This window comes from Chionomys nivalis, chromosome 23, assembly GCF_950005125.1.
Source record: "Chionomys nivalis chromosome 23, mChiNiv1.1, whole genome shotgun sequence".
NCBI lineage: Eukaryota > Metazoa > Chordata > Mammalia > Rodentia > Cricetidae > Chionomys > Chionomys nivalis.
Window position 1 is genome coordinate 17,942,222 of NC_080108.1, and position 22,745 is coordinate 17,964,966.

The window sequence follows — 22,745 nt, forward strand, 5'->3', positions numbered from 1 at the left end:
GGTTGGGAGGAGAGCCCTGCAGAAGTCAACTGAAATGGAGGGTGTAAACATAGACCCTTGAACCTTACTGTACTGATTCCATGGAAGTGTGGTTTAGACTTTGACTCAGGCCAGATGGGTCAGTGACCCGGGGGTTTGGGGCCAGCTACGGGCTTGGCTCGCCGTCGAAGGCCTCTCCTCCTTGCACCCTGATCGGCAGCACAGAAACCGTTCTACTGGGAAGATGGCTCCAGCTGGGGGGCAGAGTGGGGGAGGGGAAGGTGCATACTCCTTCATTACAAATACGTCACAGCGGAGATCAAGATTTCAAAGGAAATTTATTGTTTTTGAAAGGTCTGAGGGGGACTTTACAAGAATCTGAAGCCAGTAACTACAAAGGGTGATAAATAAAATACAAAGCCAGTATGTTGTGGCAAATTTCCAGAAAACACACTGAAAATCTTTACAGTTCAAAACTGTTTCACTTTATACATAATTACAAATTACTATACAGCGCTTGGGTTTAACCCAACTTTTATTTAATAGGGCTTAGAACAGAAATGTCCGTACAGCATTTGGAGACGACTTAACAAGAACAGAGGTATAGGTGTATCTTGCCCACCTTTTGTAGTGCCCAGGCCTCAGGAGGAGACCGGAGACTAACCAGCTGGGTAGGCCCATCCCAGCAGGTGGCAGCCGAGGCGGGGCAGCTGACGCTAGAGGGTCTAAGGCACGGGTCTGGTGCTTCCTGCAGAGGCCCTCTGGGGTCTGTGGCAGTGGCGCCTGCACGGTTTTGAGGCAGGGCACACTGGAAGCAGTGGGACCACCCACCTTACACCTTTGTGAGATGGAGAAGTAACCCAGGACCTGCCAATCTCTTGACAAATTAAATCCCGTGAGTGCAGGAAAAGGCCTCTGATGCCACCCCTCCCCCTTTTCATGGCAGCATTAGAATACTTTGCATATCTAAACCTGGCCAGCAGGCAGCAGACTCCAAAGCTCTGGTTAACTAGGAATGTTACGCTACGTGAAAGAAAGCAAGGAGCCAGACACACTGTGCCCTGGTCTCTGCAGGGATGGCCAGGGTCACTGCTTCACCCAAGGGCACTCATGCTCAGGTGTGCAGGCATGGAAGCCCACTCTCCAGGACTGTCCTCTGGGCACAGGTCGGAGTCAACTAGGTCCTACGAAATACTGGAAGCCTCGGCAAGAGAGCCTCAGGGACAGAAGGACACCGATTAAAGGCCTGTACGGGCGACTCTGGGCAAGCTCTGACCTAGGGGCCAAGGTCTCAGCCTTGTACTAAGCCTGTGCATACTAACACGAGGCTGCGAAGAGAACCAGTGTGGGGCAGACAGGGCCTAGCAAAGGTAGCGTTAGTGGTGTGGCCCCCAGAAGATCCAGTTCGTACCTTTCCCTGCAAGAGACTCTCGTGGGGGGTGGGGCTTGCTGGCGCCGCTTTTGTTTTAGCCTTCCCACTTCCAGGAAACAGGAAGTAGGTCTGATTGTCTCACAGGTGAAGCCAGCTGAGAGGCCATTTAAAGTGCACACGTCACCCTGATGGGATGACAACTACTGAGATGATTTTAATTTTTGAGAGAAGATACAACCTCTAGAAAGTTCACTAAATTCCACAATGCGGGGGGGGGGGCGCAATTTACACCCATTCCCCAAAGCAGTGATTTCTTTAGCTTGATGAAGAAACATCCTTTCCTAATATGGGCAATAGGACAGGACACAATCCCAGTCCCTAGAAAACTACCCTTCTCTTTGAGAGTCCCACATAAGGCTTTGACTCAGCTATAACAGTCTTCAGGGTCCTAAGCAAGAGCACAAGCGGCAATTCCCAAAGTGCGACAGACTTCTGAGGGGGCCAGATGGTGCAGGCAGGTAACACAGTTCTTGGCAAATGGTTCTCTTCCTGGAGGAAGGTGGGCAGCTTAGGGGAACTCAGAGGATTACTCTCTCTTGATCTGAACTTCTCCCAACTCTCACTGACCATTGTTTTGGGGAGTGTGGGTAAAGTAAAATTGGTTTTTAAAAACAACCAAAGCCAGCAGAACACAACATAGCTGGATGGGCGTAGAGGACACGTGAGGGCAGGAATGAGTCCCCGGGGTGTACAGTGGCTGACCGGGTAGTCAGGGGGACTGGAGGGCGGCTATTGGTCTTCCTCTGCACAGGAAGAGGGCAGGGGATCGTTTGATTTTCCGTCAAGTCTAGGCAGTATCAGGTCCTTCCCTCCTAGTAGACAGGCTCTGCTGTAGAAGGGTACAGCCTCTCTGACAGGGCATTCAGACGCACGGCCACCCAAACCCTGTGGTGGATCTGAGGCATGGCAGGCTCTGGACTTGGAGAAGGAAGCAACTAACTTCTTGCTGTTGAGGTTCTTGAGGGAAGTATATCATAGCTTTAGTAGGGAAAAAACAAAACCACCCAACAACAACAAAAACCAGGCTTTAAAGAGCCAAACTGGCTTCATCAAAAAGAGGCAAAGGGAACCGACGGGCAACTTTTAAAATCTCCAAAGGATGAACACATTCCTTATGAAAAAATGGGCATGGGAGGGGAGGGTACAGCGCCCATCTCAACCCTCCAGTTTCCCTGGGGACCTTCATGCACTTGGACTGACACTTCATTCTCTGTACTGAAAAGATGGTTCAAACTGCTGGGCCAGTACTGTTCACTTTCAAAATAAAATAAAACACAAACACAAAATAAATAAAACAAATTTAGGCTAAAAAAATTTAAACCAGAACTCTTTCAAGTAAACTGAAAGATAAATATCCGTACCTGCAAGTCCAGCTTGCAGGTCATCAACAAGCACCGAGTTACAGGTTTGTTTCTGCACAACTATGTTCAAAGCCCTGTGCTTGAGGGCAAAACCAGGAACTGAAGGCCACATGTGAACCAGAGACCTCAGCACGGCCCTCATGGGCACCCTGAGGGCAGGTACATGAGCCTCCAAGGTCCATTACCAATGAACTGTGCTGCACACACGAGCTGGTGAGAGCCTCAAGCATGCATCAACACATGGAGGGGGAGCGGGAGAAGAGAGACAGGCGGCGTCTGACAGCTTCAAGGATAGGAGCACAACCAAGCAAACTGCATCTGAAAACCGTATGAGGAGGCCTTGTGACTGGAGAGTACACGCAGCCATGCTTCAGGGCCATTCCCCTGTCTGTACTGGCAAAAGCACCAGACAGACTTAACTCCTGCACCTGAACCTATGTTTCAGCCAGTAATTCTAGAGCAGGCATGGAGAGGCCCGGGGGACAATGTAGTCCCAGGCAGGTGGCTGGGAGCACCACCAGGGTGCATGCTTTCCCACAGGGAGTCCAGCAACAACTAGAAAGTGTCATCCTGGGGACAGTGCTGCAGAGTCCTCTCTCCTTCCTCTGTGCCCAGAGCATTTAGACAGGCACCGAGGACAACAGTATGTATCTTCCTGATTTGAATATGAGCAAGACAGTTAGCTCAGCCTAGAATCTGGAGATCTAGAATATGGTGCAGACTGTGTGCTTTTCGTACACAGCAGACCTCTAACTGGGTTCCCAAACATTTTGTTCTTCCTAAAATAAAATGAGGAATACATACAAAGAGGGGTGGTGTGTGCACAGGGGCCATTTCAAGGGACCCGATCTCAGAGGCCCACAGGGTGAAATACTGTGCGTCCGCATGCCACCTGGTCAGTCAGGTGCTTGCTCTTGGCCTAAGCTACCCTGATGTGTAAGAATGGCTGTGTGCACAGCTGGTGCATTCCACACGCACACGGAGGTGGTCATTGCCCATAGATGAAGTCTGCACTATCTGCTCTTTGATTCTGGTTGCATCTCCTCACATACAAGGCAGGGTGTCAGACCTCATTTGGAAAACCCCTTTGAGTCTCTAGGGAACCCTGACACGTCTCAAACTATCACCTATATCTAGGGTCACTATGTTCAACGTAATACCCTGAGTAAGGCCAGGCCCACCCAAGTCCTGGGCAGTCACGGATCATGGCCCAAGTGGAGTCTGCGTATCCTTCCCCACCCTGACACACAGGTGTTGCTCTTTCTTGTCCAGGACCTGGGACAGCTCAGAAGGACTGGACGCTGAGGGGCAGTGGGCGTCCAGTGTAGGAGACTTGCACACAAGGGCAGCAGGAGAGCTGCCGCCGTATCAGGTGGCTGCCCTGGCAGACGAAATGGGTCAACAGAAGATCTCTTCACCCTCTGCTGATACTTCCGAAGCAGGACCATCTGCAACCATGAAATCAAGAGTGAAAACATGGCCCCTCTGACGTCACTTCGACCCCGTCAAGTTTCTGTGTTGTGACAGGTGACTGGGCTGATTAACTTCCACAGAGTACTAGTGTTCATGTGTGTAAACGGAAGCTCAGTCTTAACTGAAGGCAAACCCAGCAAAGCATTCAGGGAAATGTGGACTACGGCAGAGGTTCTGGTCAGCACTCCTCCCAGGGAAAGTGCTGTGACCTGTCTGAGGCATCTAGGAGGTCAGCACCCAATCTTGCTGCTGTATTGGTTACAAGAACAAGTGCCTAGCAGGATAGTGAGAGCCAGAAAAACTCCAACTAGGGGAAGGCTCGAGAAATGAAACCTGCAATCCACATGTACAGGACCCAGAACACAAGGTCCTGGATGCTCATTGCATGAGCATTCTTTCTGAAAAAGATCAGGCATGTTTTCCTGCATGTGTGCATGTGCAACAGGTTCACACATAGTTCAGCCCACAGGGGCCAGAAGAGGGTATCAAAGCCCCTCAAACTGGAGTTACAAGTGGTTGTGAGCTGCTATGTGGGTGTGGGGAGCTGCAGCTGAGCTTTCTGCAAGGGCAGTGACTCCAAACTCAGAGCCACCTCTCCAGCCCTTGCACGAGCATTCTTTTCATGTCTCTTGTACACAAATACCTTATTATTTTATATTATATGTTTATAAATGGCTTATTATAATTATTATTTTATCATTGATTATTAATTTGGAGACTAGGTCTCTCTGAACCTGGAGCTCACTAATGTGACTACACTAACTTGTGGGTGAGCTCCAGAGCTCTCCTTCCTCTGCCTCCACCTCTGAGGGTTCAGGTCAGCTCCTGCAAGTATTCTTTTCTTTTTTCTTTTTTCTTTTTTTGGTTTTCCAAAACAGGGTTTCTCTGTAGCTTTGGAGCCTGTCCTGGAACTAGCTCTTGTAGACCAGGCTGATCTCGAACTCACAGAAATCTGCCTGCCTCTGCCTCTCAAGTGCTGGGATTAAAGGCGTGCGCCACAACTCCCCGGCATGCAACAAGTATTCTTAACAAGTGGGCTTGGTGGGCAGTGGGCGTCTTGGCTTTTGTACATCTGAACTGACCCCCATACCAGCCTGTCACTACTCTCTCTTGTAGAATGCAGACTCCATGGCCACAGTGAGACAGCGTAGTGTGGACAACTCACCACCAGGCTGAGAGCGGCTTCCTTTGCTCTTCTTTTTCTTCTCCTTCTTTTCTTTTGGCTTAGCTAACCCAAAAAGGCGGGTGGAAGTGGAGGTGCTAGATGGGGCCTGGCTTTGCCCCTCTGGTACTTTTGTCTGACTCGTTGAACTCAGTATATGAAAAGGCCCCTTATCTTTGTGCGTCCGAGAGATGCTGTTCCTTTTAGGAGACACTGAAAGTTCTGAGTCCAATGACCCCGACTTGGTTATGGAAGGTGCAGATGGCAAGGAGGACTCCTCCGGATTGGGCAAGAAGGACGGGACTCGCATCAGCCTGCCATGTTTATTCGAAACCTGCATATGTTCAAGAGAAGCCATGAGTATTGTGGTAGCCACACTCTAAAGAACTTACTCTAAACAGGGCTTCATGGAACTGCTCCTTCCCAAGTCCTATCTATCTATAAGCATGTTAAAACCATTACATCCAATACCGATGTCATCCTTATCTTTGAGGAGGCAAAGTAAAAAGAACTCCCACTCCCTGAAGAAACGGGATAGCTACTCATTTAAAGACCGATTCACACAAGAGTGCAGCCATTATTTCGGGGCAAGAGATTATGGACCTGGCCAAGCTAGAGTGCTAACAGAAGAGCATCAACCCATCTGTGTTCTCTGCTGCCTGGGAACCAGCCCTCCCTGTCAAAATTCTGCTGATTTTATTGGAATATGAGTGGATCTACCCTTCTGCTAGAAAATGCAACAGGGCCACTGGCCGCTCCCTGCTATGTACTTGAGAAGCTCTTCTGAAAAGGCAGTACTGCCCAAGACATCACTTCAGTCTCCTTTCATGGCCCAAGGTCAACTGCAATATGACAAGAGTTTTAAAAGACAGGGAGATGTACACACTACCAAACTATCTATCTGCCTCCAGAGTTCATGTTCCAGGGCAATCACAGATTATCTCATCACAGTAGCATCACACTTAGCATGCTGACTGACAGAAAGCCTTCCTGAACAAGCAGCAGCTACAGAGAAAGAAGAGCATCGAACCAAATCAGGCTTTATATGGAGCGTAGGTGTCTGAATATCCCTGCCCAGACAAGAGAGGACCACTTTCTATCACTTGCTGGGCTCTTTCCTCTGTCACTGACCACTGCTGATCCTCCCAGCAGGTTCTTTATCTTGTAGTAGAGCTAATCTTTGCTGTCTCCTGAGCACAGGCACATAGGACCTAAGGGCTCCTCTATCTTGGTATGTTTCCTATTTGTGGGGACACATGCCTGATTTACCATGTGCTCGACAAGACAAGGGCTAATTGCTACTCTCTCAGACATGCTGAAGTGACTCTGGCCTAGGCTGGTGGCTGGGAAAAGTGCTTGCTAGCTTGATGGAACCACTGACTTCTCTATGCTACAATCTCAAGTGTCTGCCATCCTCTTCAATCTCCTTGAGTGAGACTCACGTCCTCCCCTTGTTTAGCTGCTGTATAACATGAATCTCTCCTCTGGTCTCTTACCGAGGCTCCTAACATCACCCTCAGTTGCTGCCTTGCCTGGTCTTCATGGTAGGATGCCCCTTCCTCCCTGTCTACTGGCCTGGCACAGGTTTTAGGTACCTGGCAGAAGTCTTGATCCATCTGCCTCTGGCTGAGCCGCTCTGCATCCCGCTTCAGTTGTTCCTGTTCTCTTTCCAGCTGTTTCTGGGCAGCCCGTAGTCTCTCCAGATCACACTGGTAAGTGCCCTTCTTCTGCTGGAGGTCTTCGCGGTCCCTCTCCAGGTCCTGCTGCCTACGGCGGACAGCCTCTTCCCGTTCTGCCACCTTGGCCTCCCGGTCTCTCAGTTCCTGCTCCCGGGCCTCCCACTCACGCTCACGTCGGCGCTTTTCCTCCAGGTGCTGTGCCTGCTGCTTCTGCAGGTTGGCGAGGTCCTGGCGCTGCTTCTCCAGGCTCCTCTGTTTCTCCTGCTCAATGAGAGAGCTGGGGCGGGACGCACTCCTTGTGAGTACCTTCTCGGTCAGCACCAGCTTCTGGTCCTCGATGTAGCTATCTTGTTGTAGCACAACTCCCTGTCATGGCACAGAGAACAGTCATGCAACTCAGGCCCAGGAGAAGGGCCACCTGCAAGGATCCTCCCCTGACCCCACACTAGGGTACTGGGACAGAATGACTCCCCGCCTCCTGTCTAAAGGGTTGCTCCGGGGCAAATTGTCAAAGATATGGGGATTCAATATCTGACATGCCTGCTTATCTAGTTTCTCTTTAAATTAAAAAATAATTTCCATATATTTTGTGTGTGCATGCATGTGTGTGTCAAAGAGAGCCTGTGAAGGTCAGGGATAACCTGTGGGAATCAGTTCTGTCCTACAGTGTAGGTCTTGATGACTGAACTCAGGTTGTCAAGGCAGGCATGTTTACCTGCTGAACCACCTCACTAGCCGTGGTCATCCATTTTCTGGAATTCCTGGTGGTACTTTGGGGTGGGAGCAGTGTGTCTACGGTGCAGGAGGGAGAAGGTAGGCAGGAGACAGGTAAACTCTTCATGAAAGGAAGGGGCCAGATGGAGGGAGAAGCACCAGAGAGTCTAAGAGAGCCACTGTATGAAACAGCAGAGAGAGCTAAGGGAAGGTTTTCTGAGTTAGACAGCCTCTGTGGAAGGCCCCTAGAGTCAACCAGCTCCTCTCCGACTGTGGTCTTGGAAGGCACACATGATGTCTTCATTTTCTTAACCAGAAGCTAATCTTGGGGCTTATTTCCCAACAAGTAACTTATAAATCCTAAAGACCGAGGTCAACAACATATCTGTGCTATGTTCCCTAAACAAGCAAGTAAGCACCCAGATAAAGACGGCACATTACCTGCAGCATGCTGAGGAGTTCGTGGAGGTGAACGATGCTCTGGACCACCTGCTAGCAAGGGAATGAACATTCATGTCAGCTTTTCTCACTGTAAGAAATACCACATGGCTACAACGTCTTCAGAATACAAGACATTACACTTTAATGAAATCTTGTAAAATGGAAAACCTGAGAGAGTAATTAAGTGCAAGCAGCCAAGGCTAAAGATATGTGAGTGTGCACGTGTGCATGCATCTATTAAAAGGTTAAAGATATGTGAGTGTGCACATGTGCATACTCTATTAAAAGGTTAAAGATATGTGAGTGTGCACATGTGCATACTCTATTAAAAGGTGAGACACAAAGCTTCCACTTTTTAAATTGGTTGACATAAAAATAGTATATACTTCAAAGTTAAAAAAGGATACCCCGGGGGCTGGAGAGATGGCTCAGAGGTTAAGAGCATTGCCTGTTCTTCCAAAGGTCCTGAGTTCAATTCCCAGCAACCACATGGTAGCTCACAACCATCTGTAATGAGATCTGGTGCCCTCTTCTGGCCTACAGGCATACATGCAGGCAGAATGCTGTATACATAATAAAAAAATATTTAAAAAAAAAAAAAACCTTTGGGCCGGGCGGTGGTGGCGCACGCCTTTAATCCCAGCACTCGGGAGGCAGAGGCAGGCGGAGGCAGGCGGATCTCTGTAAGTTCGAGGCCAAGCCTGGTCTACAAGAGCTAGTTCCAGGACAGGCACCAAAGCTACAGAGAAACCCTGTCTCGAAAAACCAAAAATACCTTTGGTTCATACACACACTGAACAAAAATACAATATGTCCCACTTAAATTACAAGTATAAGGGCTAGAGAGATGGCTTCAGTGGGTAAGAATACTGGGTTTGATTCCAAGCACCACATGGCAGCTTCTAATCGTGTCACTCCAGTATCTGACCTATTCTGGCCTCTACAGGTACTGCATATATTCACAGACATACAAGGAGGCAAAGTACCCAAACACATAAAATAGAAAAAGAAAGATGAAAGAAAAAGTCAGGAAAGAATTAGAAGAAAGCAGAGGAGGAAATAAGGGATATCGTGATATCCTAGTTGAGAAACAGGACAGAAATACAAATAGTTAATTATATGAAATACTAAAAAGCATTCGGAGTAGAAGCACAGCTCAATGGTTGAGGCTCCGGTTCAATCCACAGAGCATACACGCACAAACTAAGAAATGCGGTTTGAAATTATCAAACCAACAAAATGTCAACTTAAACATGGTAGTGCTCAGTGCTGGTGAAAGTAAAAGATGTGCACACCTGGCTACACAAAGAGCCATGTAATAAGTGTGATGTGCAAAAGAGTGGAAGAGGGATTAACCACCAGAAAGATCCAGCTCTAGACCTGACAGACATAGCTAACATGCACTTACTGAGCACAGACTGTGCTCCTGAGTCAGGGGAAAATGCCTCTGATGCATTGAGAGATCTCTGGAAGGTCGCACACATGACCATGAGATGGATGAGAAAGGGGCAGACACAGACACCTAACAGTCATTACTCTTCAGTGACGGGTTATACTTTAGTTTAGATGATTTATGTTACTAGTCTTTACGTTTTTCTTTTTATAATACTTAAACCAAGCTTAGTTCTGACAATTCTTTCTTATTGCTCACACTGAATCTTTACAGAAGGCACAGAAGCCTGCGGACTGCACAGCTGCACAGTGTGAAGGCCAGGAACATTATTTCCCACAGACTTCCTCACTAAGTACAGGGAACCTTGCCAAATGGAAGAAATCAGCTGAGAGCTCATTTCAAGAGACAGCAGCCTACAGGGCCCAGGTCCTGGTTAGATCAGGGTAAGTCCCTCAGCAACCTCCTCTGCCAACAAACAGAAAACAACATCCTGTGGATTTTTTGAGGGGGAATGGGGGGGGAGGAAGTAGTTTAAAATTTCAAAACAAAACTCCCAGGGGTTTAAGATAATAAACACAACAAGGAAGAATGAAATGTAAGAAACAGCCTTGAGAAACAGCTTAAAAAGCATAGTTTCAAGTGTGAAGGACATACAAAAGCAAGGCTCAGCATGAGCACTTGTCTAGGAGACAGCAGTGACCCTGAAACTGATTCCAACAGGCCTCAGAGGTGGGGCTCAGTGACAGCAGTGCTCCAGGGAGCAACCAAAGCCTATTCCCAGGGTCTAATTCCCTATCAGGCTCCCTTGTAGGAAAGGAAGTGTTCAAAGAGGCAAACTCAGTAAGAATAAGAAATTACTAAGGAGAATTTAACTCCCATACTCTATAGACTAGTGGCCACTGGGATCCTTTACTCTACTGGAGAAGCTGCTATAAATTCTAGCCAGCCGGCCCAGGCTGAAGGCACTAAGGGGGCTCCCCAGTTCTTGTACAGACAGAGTTATACAGTTGTGGTAGCTCTTGCCTTAAACCCCAGAACTCAGGAGACAGGCACCTGGATTTCTGTGAATTCAAGGTCAGTTTGGTCTACAAAGCCAGTTCAAGGACGGCCAGGACTACACAGAGAAACCCTGTCTCAAAAGCAAGCAAGAGGGAGGGAGGGAGGGAGGGAGGGAGGAAAAGAGAGAGAGGGGGGTCTTCATTCATAGTATATAACACTCACTGAAGGGAATGCACAGCTGTTCTTCTTAGTTATAAAACATTAAAGACAAAAGAGACTTGTAACAGTTAAACAAAGATATTCTAAACTCAATAAATATTCTAGATAGTTCATGGAATCCTTACCTCACTGTTTCTTTTAAGCATAAATACCAGATTAGCATTTCCACCCTATAAAATAACAACAAAAAATGCATTTAAAAATGAAACTCTTGATGTAGAGATTATACTCAATGCATTTCTAAGTTACATGTACTTCTGGATTTCCACTTTTTCTACCATAGCATCTCCCTGGAGGGCATGACAAAAAGTTGAACTGTTTTTTAACTAAAAAACCCTGTAGAACAGGATCATGATGTCACGGGGCATCAAATAGGCTGTTTAGTAAAACTGGTCCTGCGAGGGCACAGCAGAACAGGGTGTATAAAGAGGACACTTGAAGCCAGGGGGCCCATAGCAACAACAACATGGGCCTCTCAACTGTATGGTTTGCTCTAAGAGTGTGCTTTCCCTAGAAAATGAAATTACATTACAAGTGGCAAGCTGATTCCTGAGCCAGATCAAGGAAAAATACTTTCAAAAGGGTGATGAAGTCCAAGGAGGTTCACATATAAGAGTGCTTTTCTAGGGCTGGAGAGATGGCTCAGTGGTTATGAGCATTGCCTGCTCTTCCAAAGGTCATGAGTTCAATTCCCAGCAACCACATGGTGGCTCACAACCATCTGTAACGAGGTCTGCTGCCCTCTTCTGGTCTGCAGGCATACACACAGACAGAATATTGCATACATAATAAATAAATAAAAAAAAAAAAAAAAGAGTGCTTTTCTAGGAAATCTTACCTTTTTCAGACCACTGTCTGATTCTGTTCTCCTAAGATCCTGGCCATCATCACCCTCTTCTTTCTCACCTCCTAAACAAAGCACAAACAAATGAAAACAATATAGAAAGCTTAGGGGTATTAATAGTTCTGAATCCTATTAATACCAAAAAATAAAAAAAAGAGGCCAGGGAGCCACTTGGTGGCACTCGGCCACTAGTCACAGCTTCGCCAACGGAGAGTAAGAAAACAAAATCCAAACAGAACCAAACCAAACAATCACCAAACACAGCTTAGTACCCCTTATTTGATGCTTGGAACCAGAAGAGTGTGAACTTCAGATTTTTGGATATGTGTAATAATAAGATGACTGGCAGTTGAGACTCTTGTCTATTGAATGTGTCACAGACACTTGCACACAGCCTGGAGATAATGGTATACAATGTTTGGAGCATCTTTGTGTTCTCAGTGCAACTTCCCAAGTGTGGATTTTGCAGTGTGACATGTCAGAAAGTTCTGAACTATGGAGCAGTGTGGATATCAACTTTTCACATTAGAGATGCTCAAGACCTCTGGCCATCGCTAGTTCAGTTGAGGAATAATGAACATGGTTCTCACAGGAATTCCTGAGTGTCTGAGACCCTTCTGAAGACATTTACTGAAGGGACAGAGGAGACTGTGTGCTGCAAAAGGATAATAGATGGATCACCTTTGGAAGCATTCATCTGATGACAGTCAAATCCTCCAAAGGTCTCTGCTCTCCGGGGCAAGGCAACGGGGCCAGTCATGACTTCCTGCTCAACAGGGCAGCTGATGGACTGTCCAGGTGTGCCGCCAAGACTTCCACTCACCAAACCCTGGAGGATCTCCACTGCAGCGAAGCAAACAAAGCACCCATGTGGGTGTCTATCTTTCATTAAAAGGAAAAAATGTCATGGCAACATGTGGTATGTACAGACTGGATCAGAACATCCCAAAGAATAGAGCCCTAGGGGCTCTACTGGAAATGTAGAGACGAATTCCACGCTTCTATCTGTGGGCCTGAAAAATCCGCAGGCGAACAGGAAGGCAGAGTAGTTGACTGGGAGGAGTATGGGTTTTAGAAGTAAAGCCAAAGCAGTGGAAAGGTCTCTGGAAATGTGAGCCAGTGTGAGAACAGCAAGTAAAACGAGTAGGAGCCAGGGGCCAGAGCAGCCTAAGCGTCTGGATCTTCTAATCTAAGTAACTGCTAACTTGAGACCTTCCTCAGGGCAGGGTCTGTGGGGAAGACATTGACGTGAGAGGAAAGAAGAAAAGGAGAGCAACAGGGGTGAGTGAGACAGAAGGTCCAGACAGGATAAGAGGCAGAAAGAAAAAAATATCTCTTAACAAACACCAACATTTTAATAAGGCATAAAAACAATAGAAAAAAATATAATTAAAAAAGGTGCTTGAGTCAATTTTTTCCCCTTAGCTTTTTTTTTGGGGGGGGGGCGGAGAAAGGGTAGATTAATGTTATTGAACTCAGAGATTTGCCTCCTGAGTGCTGGGACTGAAGGAGTCTGCCACAAAGCCCGGCAAAAAAACAATATTTAAAAGAAAAATTTCATGGAAAAAAACGAACAACTAAAAAATACTGAAGTCAAATGTCATATAAAGAAAAGAGGTGCTAAACAAGAATGTAACTTTCTATAGACTGGAGCACAGCAGAAAGTGTTTCCATTAAACAAATAAGATAAACACACCGAGGAAACAATGCAAAACACAGAAGAATTTAAGTCAAGATTAGAGAAAACAAGGTTGATGCAGTAGCACCTCTGCTATCTCAGCTCGGCAGACCCAGGCCACATATGCAGGTGGAGGGCAGGGTGGTCTCCATAACAGGGCCTTAGCTTAAAAAACTAGAAAAGTAGAACAAGTGAAACTCAGAACAGGCAGGAAAAATAGTCACAGAAAGTCAAACGGAACTAACACATAAGAGCTTGCTTATGTGTACCCCACAGAAGATGGCTTAGTAAGCAGAGGATCATTAAAAGTGGCAAATAATGACTCTAGGCAAGGAAGGCGCATGGTTGAGGAAGAAAACCAAAGTCAGAGAACAGAGGAAATGCAAAGAATTGCAATTCAAGAACATTTTCCTGAAATTGAAAATATTTGTAACCATGTTAGACAGTGACCCCACAACAACCAACCAAGACAGTGACCCCATAACAACCAACCATATAGTATACTTTGTAAAAATATTTGGTGTTAAAAAACAACCCTTGGGCTCCTAAGCAAGGAACACGTGACTTATATGGAGAGATCATGTGTTTACTACCCTCTAAGAATGGTGGGAAATGATGCAACATGAGAACAATTAACAAACTCAGATAAGAAAATATGAGCCGAAGACTTCATATCCAAAGAAACCGTCAAGCAGAAAGATCAGGAATCAATAAAGAAGACCGAAATACCATGTTGATGGCTTTGAGGACACTGACACGAGGACGGGGCTCTACAAGCATGTGTTTAAAGAACCAAGACTACAGGCCAGGCGAGGAGCAGAGTGCGAATGAACGGCTCCAGACGAAGCACGCAGATAGTTCTTAAGAAGAAATGGAGGGGCTGGAGACATGGCTCAGTGGTTAAGAGCATTGCCTGCTCTTCCAAAGGTCCTGAGTTCAGTTCCCAGCAACCACATGGTGGCTCACAACCATCTGTAATGAGGTCTGGTGCCCTCCTCTGGCCTGCAGACATACACACAGACAGAATATTGTATACATAATAAATAAAATTTAAAAAAAAAAAAGAAGGAATGGAGACTGGGATACGGCCTTGTATGTGGAACTGTGCTGGCAGGAATAGCAGTATTATTCTTATACAAGTACCAGTGTTAAAGCAGAAATAAGACATTAATATAGAATATTCTTTTTAATGTATTTTAATTAAAAACATTCTGTGTGTGTGTGCGCGCGCGCACACACTTGTGTGGAGGGTGGCCCATGCATGTGGGAGGGGGGCCAGAGGATAACTTGCGGGAGTTGGTTCTTTAATTATATGGCTTCTAGGAATCAAACTCAGGTCATCAGGCTTTGCAGCACGTGCCTTTACTCACTGACTCAGTAGAGAATATCCTAATTCCATAACGTATCCCAGAGAAGGAATATCCCTACGTGGAAAAGACACAGACATGTCTAAGTGATTATATATATATCCTGTGTGTGTGTGTGTGTGTGTGTGTATATATATATATATATATATATATATATATATATATATATAGGCAACCTGTAACCCATAATTTGCTTAGCTACATTCAAGTGAATTTACATTATTGAAGCCCCTCTCTAGCTCGGTCCACGGAAAAGGACAAAAGAATAATGACTAAAAATCTCAAAGCAATGACAATAATTCCCAGGTCCTAAATAATGATCTTAAAATACTTTTCACCAGAATCCTCGAAGGAATGAATGGAATAGCAAACAATCAAGAAAAGCTTAACTCCACAAGCAAGCTCTGTACTGTGACCATGCCACAGACAGAAGCCACAAGAATACTAGGGTCAGGTGGGGGGCACTGTGCTTTATATGAGGTTGAGAACTGCTCGGCGACCTAGAACCCATCAACTATGTTTAAATTCATGAATCCATAAGCAGCTAATTTTGGAGCTGGGTACTGAACACAAGGCCCCTCACGCATGCAGAGCTCTACCTCTGAGCTACAGCTGCAGCCTCATAACAACGCGTGCAAAATAGTGCAAGTCCTACCGGAGGAGCCAGACAGACCAGTTCACTGAAGACTGGCGCCAAAAGGAAGAGCCCCTCCCCTGCAGGATTCACCCTTCTATCCCACTGTCCCTATGTCACAGAAAAAGAACTAACTCCTGATCTGAACTCAACACCACAGGAACACATCTTATGAAATACACCACGTCTGAGAAATTCAGCTTCTGAAACCAGCTGTGACTGACAGACCTAGAGAACAGAGGCTATACGGAAAAATCCAACCAGTGGTTCAAAAAGCTCAGCTAACCCAAAGATTAACTGCATGGCAAGGATGGGGATGGCGGGCTTGCAGGATGGCTCAGTAGGTATGCGGGAGCCATACCTGATGATCTTGAGTTTGTTCTCTGAGACCTAATGCCCCAAGTTGTCCTCTTACCTTCATAAACCTTCATATGCATATCATGGGCTGTGTATACCCACACACATGCATGTGCACAGCAGACACACTAATGTAACTTTAAAAATAAAAAAGGGGAAAGTACTTAAGTGATTATTGATACAAGTTAAGGCAGCTGCTTCTGCTAGGAGAAAGTTAAGGGTGATGGGGACATGCAAAGGCTTTTAGGGTGTCTGCCATGTTTATTTCTTAGCTTGGGTAGTGACTGTAAGGGATGTTTAGTTGACAATCTAACTACAGCGATATTGGGAAGCTTTTTATACTGGAGTTTGATAGCAACAGCAGACACTGGTAGGGGACATTAGTGTGCACATCTCTCCAGGACAAAACAGAGACAGCAATGCTGTGTGTAAATTACCTTCACTTATTGCACTTTTCATCAGCGGTCCTCCTTTGAGAGCCTCCTCTGTGTTGGAGCGGAAGAGGACTCTTGGGCTGTGCGTTGGGGAGCAATCCTCAGGCAAGGGAGTGCTGCATTCAGTCATGTCCCGGAAAATCATCTCCTTCTCTTCCAGCAAGAGGAGGATCTGCTGGTCCTTCTGTTGAAGTTGTTCTGCAGGACAAAAGGAGAAACCACCTGACTTGTCTGGAGCCAGGGAACACAAGATGACTGAGAGGTGAGCACCACCTAGTGGTGGTTATGGAAAGGCCCACGACAGAAGAAGGGTTCTTTCCTGCGAGCACCAGCATTTCTGACATAACTAGTCTGAGCTTTTTTTTTTTTTTTTTTGGTTTTTCGAGACAGGGTTTCTCTGTGGTTTTGGAGCCTGTCCTGGAACTAGCTCTTGTAGACCAGGCTGGTCTTGAACTCACAGAGATCCGCCTGCCTCTGCCTCCCGAGTGCTGGGATTAAAGGCGTGCGCCACCACCGCCCGGCTCTGAGCTTTGTTTCTGCTCCTTTCCTGTCCATTTCTCAATTCACCACACTCTGGTGGCGCCACCTTCCTGCAGCTGCCTTAATTACAGAATCTAAAGAGTTAAGAGTCTATTTAGGTCTTTCCTGTATGGATAATGACTCCCCTGCAGGGGAATGGCACAGCTAGCTGGCCTGCTCTCTATGCCTTCTACACTCTGCTCCTGGAGCTCCCGTGCACGGTCAGCTGCCTCTTGTCTGCTGATGATCCCCGGCAAACACCCCCAAGCCTACTTTCCTGAACATCAGACCCCAGAGTCAACTATCAAGTGACTTTCAACAAGAGGATGTCAGAAACCAGTCTTTTCCAGCCCATTTACCTTTAGTTTATGGTTTCTTCCTTAGACGGCAGTCTTTATCTGCCAGGCTACCCAGCTTGGAAAACGGGCAGATTTTTCCTCTCCTTTTGTCCCATCACCACATTCAGCTGACTAGTTTTATTAATTTATTTCTTGTTTGTTTGCTTGAGTTGGTTTTTTGAGACAGGGTTTCTCTGTAGCTTTGGAGCCTGTCCTGGAACTCTCAGAGATCTGCCTGCCTTTGCCTCCCGAGTGCTGGGGGTTAAAGGGTGCGCCACCACCGCCCGGCTTTTAATTTGTTTTTTAAAGTTTGTTCTTTGACAACATCATACATGTATGAGGTGTATTCTTTTACCCTAACTTCTTTCCTACCCTTAGCATTCAATTCCAAGTAGTTTTCCTACATTCATGGCTGTTTTGAGATGCACTAAGTTTAACGAGGTTCATTTGTGTGACCATGGGTTTGGAACTGTCCACTGGAGCCGAATGAGAACTCAATGGGAACTTAAGGCTGTATATACTGCCCTTTCTCCCCGATTGACTCTTGATGGACCCACTGCAGGCAGCCATAGCTGCTGTGAAGTTGCGACCTTAGCGACCATGCCCAGAAGACAGCATCCACAGCCTTCCTCCTTATCTTGAAGCCCTTATATTCTTGTTGAGGAAGCTTTTATCCCTGTCATCCTAACCACAGGCTAATAAGTTCCTATATAAGTTTGATATAATGCGGGTGTTAACTCAGTCATATTTTCTCCTCCCATCCTCAGTGGAACAGAACCGCGTCACTTCCTAGTTTCAGGACTAAGCTCTACAGGCACTGTATTTATTCACTTAACTCCTGATCTTATTTCTACCCAAAGCAGTTTTCAGAAAATTCAACTAGCATATAGTGAATACGATAAGACTCTCAAGCTCCAGTGTCTAATGAGAGGAAGTGTAGTCCCAGCACTCTAGAGCTGAGGCAGGAGGATCCAGACTTCAAGGCCAGCCAGGATTACAGAGCAAGATCTTGTCTCACAGCAAACAGAAATTAAAATAAGACAAGACAGGGATAAGGAACCCTGGCTCAGTCCTTAAACGCGCGCGTGCGCACACGCACACACACACACACACACACACACGGCCCTGGGATGTTGGCCTTTGAGGGATTCACGTTTGTCATCTGCACTATGGGAGGCAGACAAGACTACATGGAGCAGTGGGCACTCACTGAGCAGTGCTGCAAGCACAGTGAGCCCCCTTCCCTGAGCCATCTCACAGTTCATCCGTGAACACAGTAAGAGAGAAGGCCAGGGACTGCAAAGAGTAGATGAGACTAACTGGAGAATATCTTCCTCATTTTAACCTTAGACATGACTATAAAGTGTGGCGAATTCTCTATGACAAGGCATGAATAAAGTCACCACTGTCCAAGGACAAAGAATCAGAGATCAAGAACTTTGTCCAAAGAACCAAGATCAGAGAATCCATATTCCCCACTGCTATTTATTTAATATATATATATATTTATTTATATTACCCATTTTTATTTGTATAGGGCCGGCATGTTTGTCTGTGCATCACATGCATGCCCAGTGCCCACAGAGGCCAGAAGAGGGCACCATATCCCCTGAAATGGGAGTTACAGACAGGTGCTGGGAATTGAACTCAGATCCTCTGGAACAGCAACCAGTGTTCTTAACTGCTTAGCCATCTCTCCAGTCCCACTAGACTATTCTTACTGCCATTCTCCTTTGGGAACTATTTGTTTCTGTAGTTGAGCTGACTGAGACAGTTCAATGCCATTTCCAACATTTTACCTTTTAACTCTCGGGCTCTGGTATCCAACAATTTCTTTTCTTCTTCATTCTCACTAGGAATCCCTTCATCTTCATCTCTGTTCCTAACATAGCCAAAATAAAGCAAGATGAAACAAACAAACCATCCAAGATGTCAGTCACATGTCACTGTCCTGTGCACATGAAGTCACACAGAGGTACGAAGAGAGAGGAAAGGGCGGGCCTTGGTGTCTCGCTTACAGGGAATTGATTGTATCCTGAATGATATGAATCCAGCTATTCCGCTCCTCTTTGGAGCTGGCGTGGACCTCCACCATCTCTGGATCTTTCACTCCCATACTGATGAGGAACAGACCTTTCTCTTCATGTGCCACTTCTCTTACAATCAGCTTCTTTAAGGAGATCACAGTTGACTTATGGTCCTGGACAGAGGAGAGAGGCAAACATAAGACATGCATGCAGTACACTCACTCTTGAAGACAACTCTAACCTGAGGTAAGCTCAGACAGTTTTAAATGCACGACTTAAAAAACAAAATAAAATCAATTTAATCATTTTCCAGAAAACCCCTTCAGTTTTCAGATTAGCATTTCATCATTCGCCTCAAATGTGAACAAGAGATTTCCACACTGGAGATTAGAGGATCATGGCCACTAAAATTCTGTTTTCTGCATGATGAATCTGGGAGACACATTCCACAAGTGGATTTCTATTGTGATCAAATCAAGTGTTCAGGGCATTCAACAGGATTGTGAAGGAACATAAAAATAATTTTGCAGTGGGAAGAAAAAACAACAAAACACCATAAGGGCACATAAGGAATCAATCCCAGGGATCTCTGTGAGTCAGGCAGTTTTCAGTGGGCAGGTAAGCCACAGCTGTATGACAGACATGGTGATGCTAGCTGGTTAGACTTTATACCCAAACTAGCTGGAACAGAAGAGAGAAACAGTTCAGCTTACCAAGGATGCAAACACGTATTTCTGGTCTTTTTCTTGAAGGAAAACTAAAATGTCAGTGAGGAGAACTGCTTGAACCTCTGCAAAGTAGAAGTGGGAGAGAGAAGGAGAGAAGCCGTTCATCAAACTGGTGTGGCAATGCACAGCGACTGTGTCTGAGATCACACCCACCCCCTGCAACAGTTTTGTAATTCTGCAGGATTCAGGGTTGACCCCTGGAGTTTTAGAGGCATTTTATTCTATCTTTAAAGTGTTTATAGTTATTTTGTTATCCTTAATAAACTATGCTATCTAGCATTTTACAAACCTTCAGAGAGCTATTGTTTTCAGCAATAAGTATAATAATAGTTACATATACTGAAACCCCAGATTTCTCACTTAGAAACAAGAGGACAAAATATAAATCCCAGACTCCAACAATACAGGTCTCTTTACAATGTTGCTACACGGAGAAATGAGTAATTCATACCTGTAAATCAATGTGTTACTTTTAGCTTCACCTTCCTGGGATGTTTTGAGGGATATGACTTGACCCATAGAACAGAGGATTCAAGCATATACAAAGTTACTGGAAAACCAAATAATTGCTTTTTACCCTAGAGGCATTTTAGGCACATCACCATAAGCCTTGCATCAGAAAAGGTTAAGTGATCAGTCCCGAAAAGATATATTTTGCATTTTTGCATTGCAGAGTGTGTGTGTGTGTGAGCAAGCCAACTTTTGTGCCTTCCAGAGTTGACTTTGGGTATTTTCCTTTATTACTCATTAATTTTTTGTTTTTTTCTTTACCTAATTTTAAAAAAGATTTATTTACTTATTATTTATACAGTGTTCTACCTGTATGTATGCCTGCAGGCCAGAAGAGGGCACCAGATCTCATTATAGATGGCTTTGAGCCACCATGTGGTTGCTGGGAATTATCTCAGGCAGGACCTCTGGAAGAGCAGCCAGTGCTACTAAGCCACCCACCTCTCCAGCCACTGTTTCCCTTATTGTTAAAACAGGGTTTCTCTTACTGAACCTGGCTGGAGCTTGCCATTTTTGGCCGGGCTGGTCAGTGGATAGGTTGTGAGCTTTGGGGATCCTCCTGTCTCTATTCGCTGCCCCTCTTGCCCAGGTTGTAGTGTGCATCACTGTATCTGGCGTTTATATCAGTTCTGGGGATCTGAATTCAGGTCTTCATACACTCACAGAAAGTCACTCAAAAGGTGACTGCTCAACTAAGCCATTATACTGTATGTCTGGGATACCTGACATTCTCTTATCTGCTACCCCTCAAAATCAGGACAGAGACATTTTAAAGCAAAAGATTAAGACTCCCCCATCTCACCCCATCACAGATAGCGTAACTGTCAACCTGACACAGCCTAGCGTCATCTGAGAAGAAAGCCTTCACTGCCTAGATCAAGAGGTCCATGGTCATGTTTGGGGGAATGGTCTGAATATTAATTGTTGTAGAAGGCTTCAGCTCACTGTGGGTGACACCATATCCTGGGAAGGTGATCCTGGGCTACGTAACAAAGCTAGCTGAGCAGGAGCCCATGAACAAATGATGTGAATCAGCATCCAGTGTTTCTTTGGGGCCCTTTGTTCCTCTCCTGATGTACTTCAGTGATGGGCTGTGACCTGGAAGTGAAAGCCAAGTACACTCTTTCCTCCCCACTGCTGTGCCTACTCAGAGCGTCTTTAATCACAGCAACTGAACGGAAACTAAACACTTGCACATACTCTAGCTTCATAGGAAAAAGTGAATTCAGCTCTCTTCCACTCCATTAAAACAAAACCATGTGTGGAACCAGAGTGCGTAAATGGGGGAGGTAAGCCAGGTAAAATATCACGTTTTCTCTCACATGCAGATGTAAATTTAATTATTTGTAATATAGGACATGAAAGGTGAAGAAAGACAGTCTGGGGCAAGAAGGGGACCAGCAGGAGGTGCTGGTGGAGCAAACAACCATGTATGTTGTATTGAAATATTACAATGAAACCCATTGTTTCGTATGCTAAGAAAATTAATTTAAGAAATATGTAGGGCAACACAATTCGTTTTGTCTAAATTATGGTCAAACTAAGTTAAGTCTAAACTGTAGAATATAAAATATGACACATAAAAACCAAAACCAACAGACTGATGTGGACTTGAGCGGTGCCTAAGACTCTAGCAGATCTAGATTCTATCACCATCGTCACCCCAGAAATGGAACAAAACAAACATCTTTAATTGGATCCAGGAACTTCAAAAAAATTCATCAACTCATGATCTGACTAGTCCTCTAGGCACGCACAGGGCCATTTTCCTCTGCTCCCTCGAGGGCAATGCACATCTCCTAGCCAGCTACTCAGAACTACCAGGCCCACCCTTACATGTTTCTCCCTCTGGAAAGCAGAGCCTATAGCTCCTTGGGAAACAGATTTATGCACACCTCTGCCACAACTAGAATTTCCTACAAAGCTACACAGCAAACAGAAGCAAAGGAGGTCTCAATTTTCAGGCTGGACAGCAGTAATTTTCCATGCACTATCATTAGTTTTGACAAGTTATTTTAAGTTAACTTTAAAATAATTCAGGTGTCTGCCAAAAATAAGTTCGAAAAACATAAGTTTCAACTCTGTTGGATCCTGAGGTTTATGATCAGTGTTATGGATCAGAGAAATAACAATCCCACCCCTTCCACGGGGTGTTCAATACAGTACTGGCTGTTCTTGGCAGGAGTTCACGGGGGTGTGAAAAAGACTAAATAGCAACCCGTTCTCCCCAGTGCAGGCATTTCCAGCCAGAAACCTATTGTTCTGCTATTGGTTTGACCACAGCTTTATTCCAACAGCTGGAACCTATTTGTTTTTATTTTCGGAATAAGCTGCCATGTAAAGGAAGAGAATAAAGCGTTGGCTCCAGGCAACAGCAGTTCTAGAAAACCTAGGTCCTCATGAGAAGGACAGGTATTTCTGAACTGCCAGTCTGCTTGAAAGGCAGCCTCAAAAGGG

At 45.6% G+C, this 22,745-nt stretch overlaps 1 protein-coding gene across 2 annotated transcripts in view; it reads right to left on the reverse strand.

The window, feature by feature from the left end:
- Positions 1–298: 298 nt before the first annotated feature.
- The window catches only part of Akap13 (A-kinase anchoring protein 13), a 264,078-nt gene continuing 241,631 nt past the window's right edge, over positions 299–22,745 (reverse strand). For both annotated transcript variants that reach the window (XM_057755917.1, XM_057755918.1), the window contains 11 exons: positions 19,764–19,840; positions 19,042–19,223; positions 18,823–18,905; positions 16,170–16,364; positions 12,378–12,539; positions 11,691–11,761; positions 10,978–11,022; positions 8,242–8,292; positions 7,003–7,452; positions 5,411–5,741; positions 299–4,220 (listed from right to left, as the gene is read on the reverse strand). In XM_057755917.1, the coding sequence (XP_057611900.1) occupies positions 4,171–4,220; positions 5,411–5,741; positions 7,003–7,452; positions 8,242–8,292; positions 10,978–11,022; positions 11,691–11,761; positions 12,378–12,539; positions 16,170–16,364; positions 18,823–18,905; positions 19,042–19,223; positions 19,764–19,840 (1,697 nt within the window). In that variant the 3' untranslated portion in view covers positions 299–4,170. The remainder of the gene's footprint in view (positions 4,221–5,410; positions 5,742–7,002; positions 7,453–8,241; positions 8,293–10,977; positions 11,023–11,690; positions 11,762–12,377; positions 12,540–16,169; positions 16,365–18,822; positions 18,906–19,041; positions 19,224–19,763; positions 19,841–22,745) is intronic.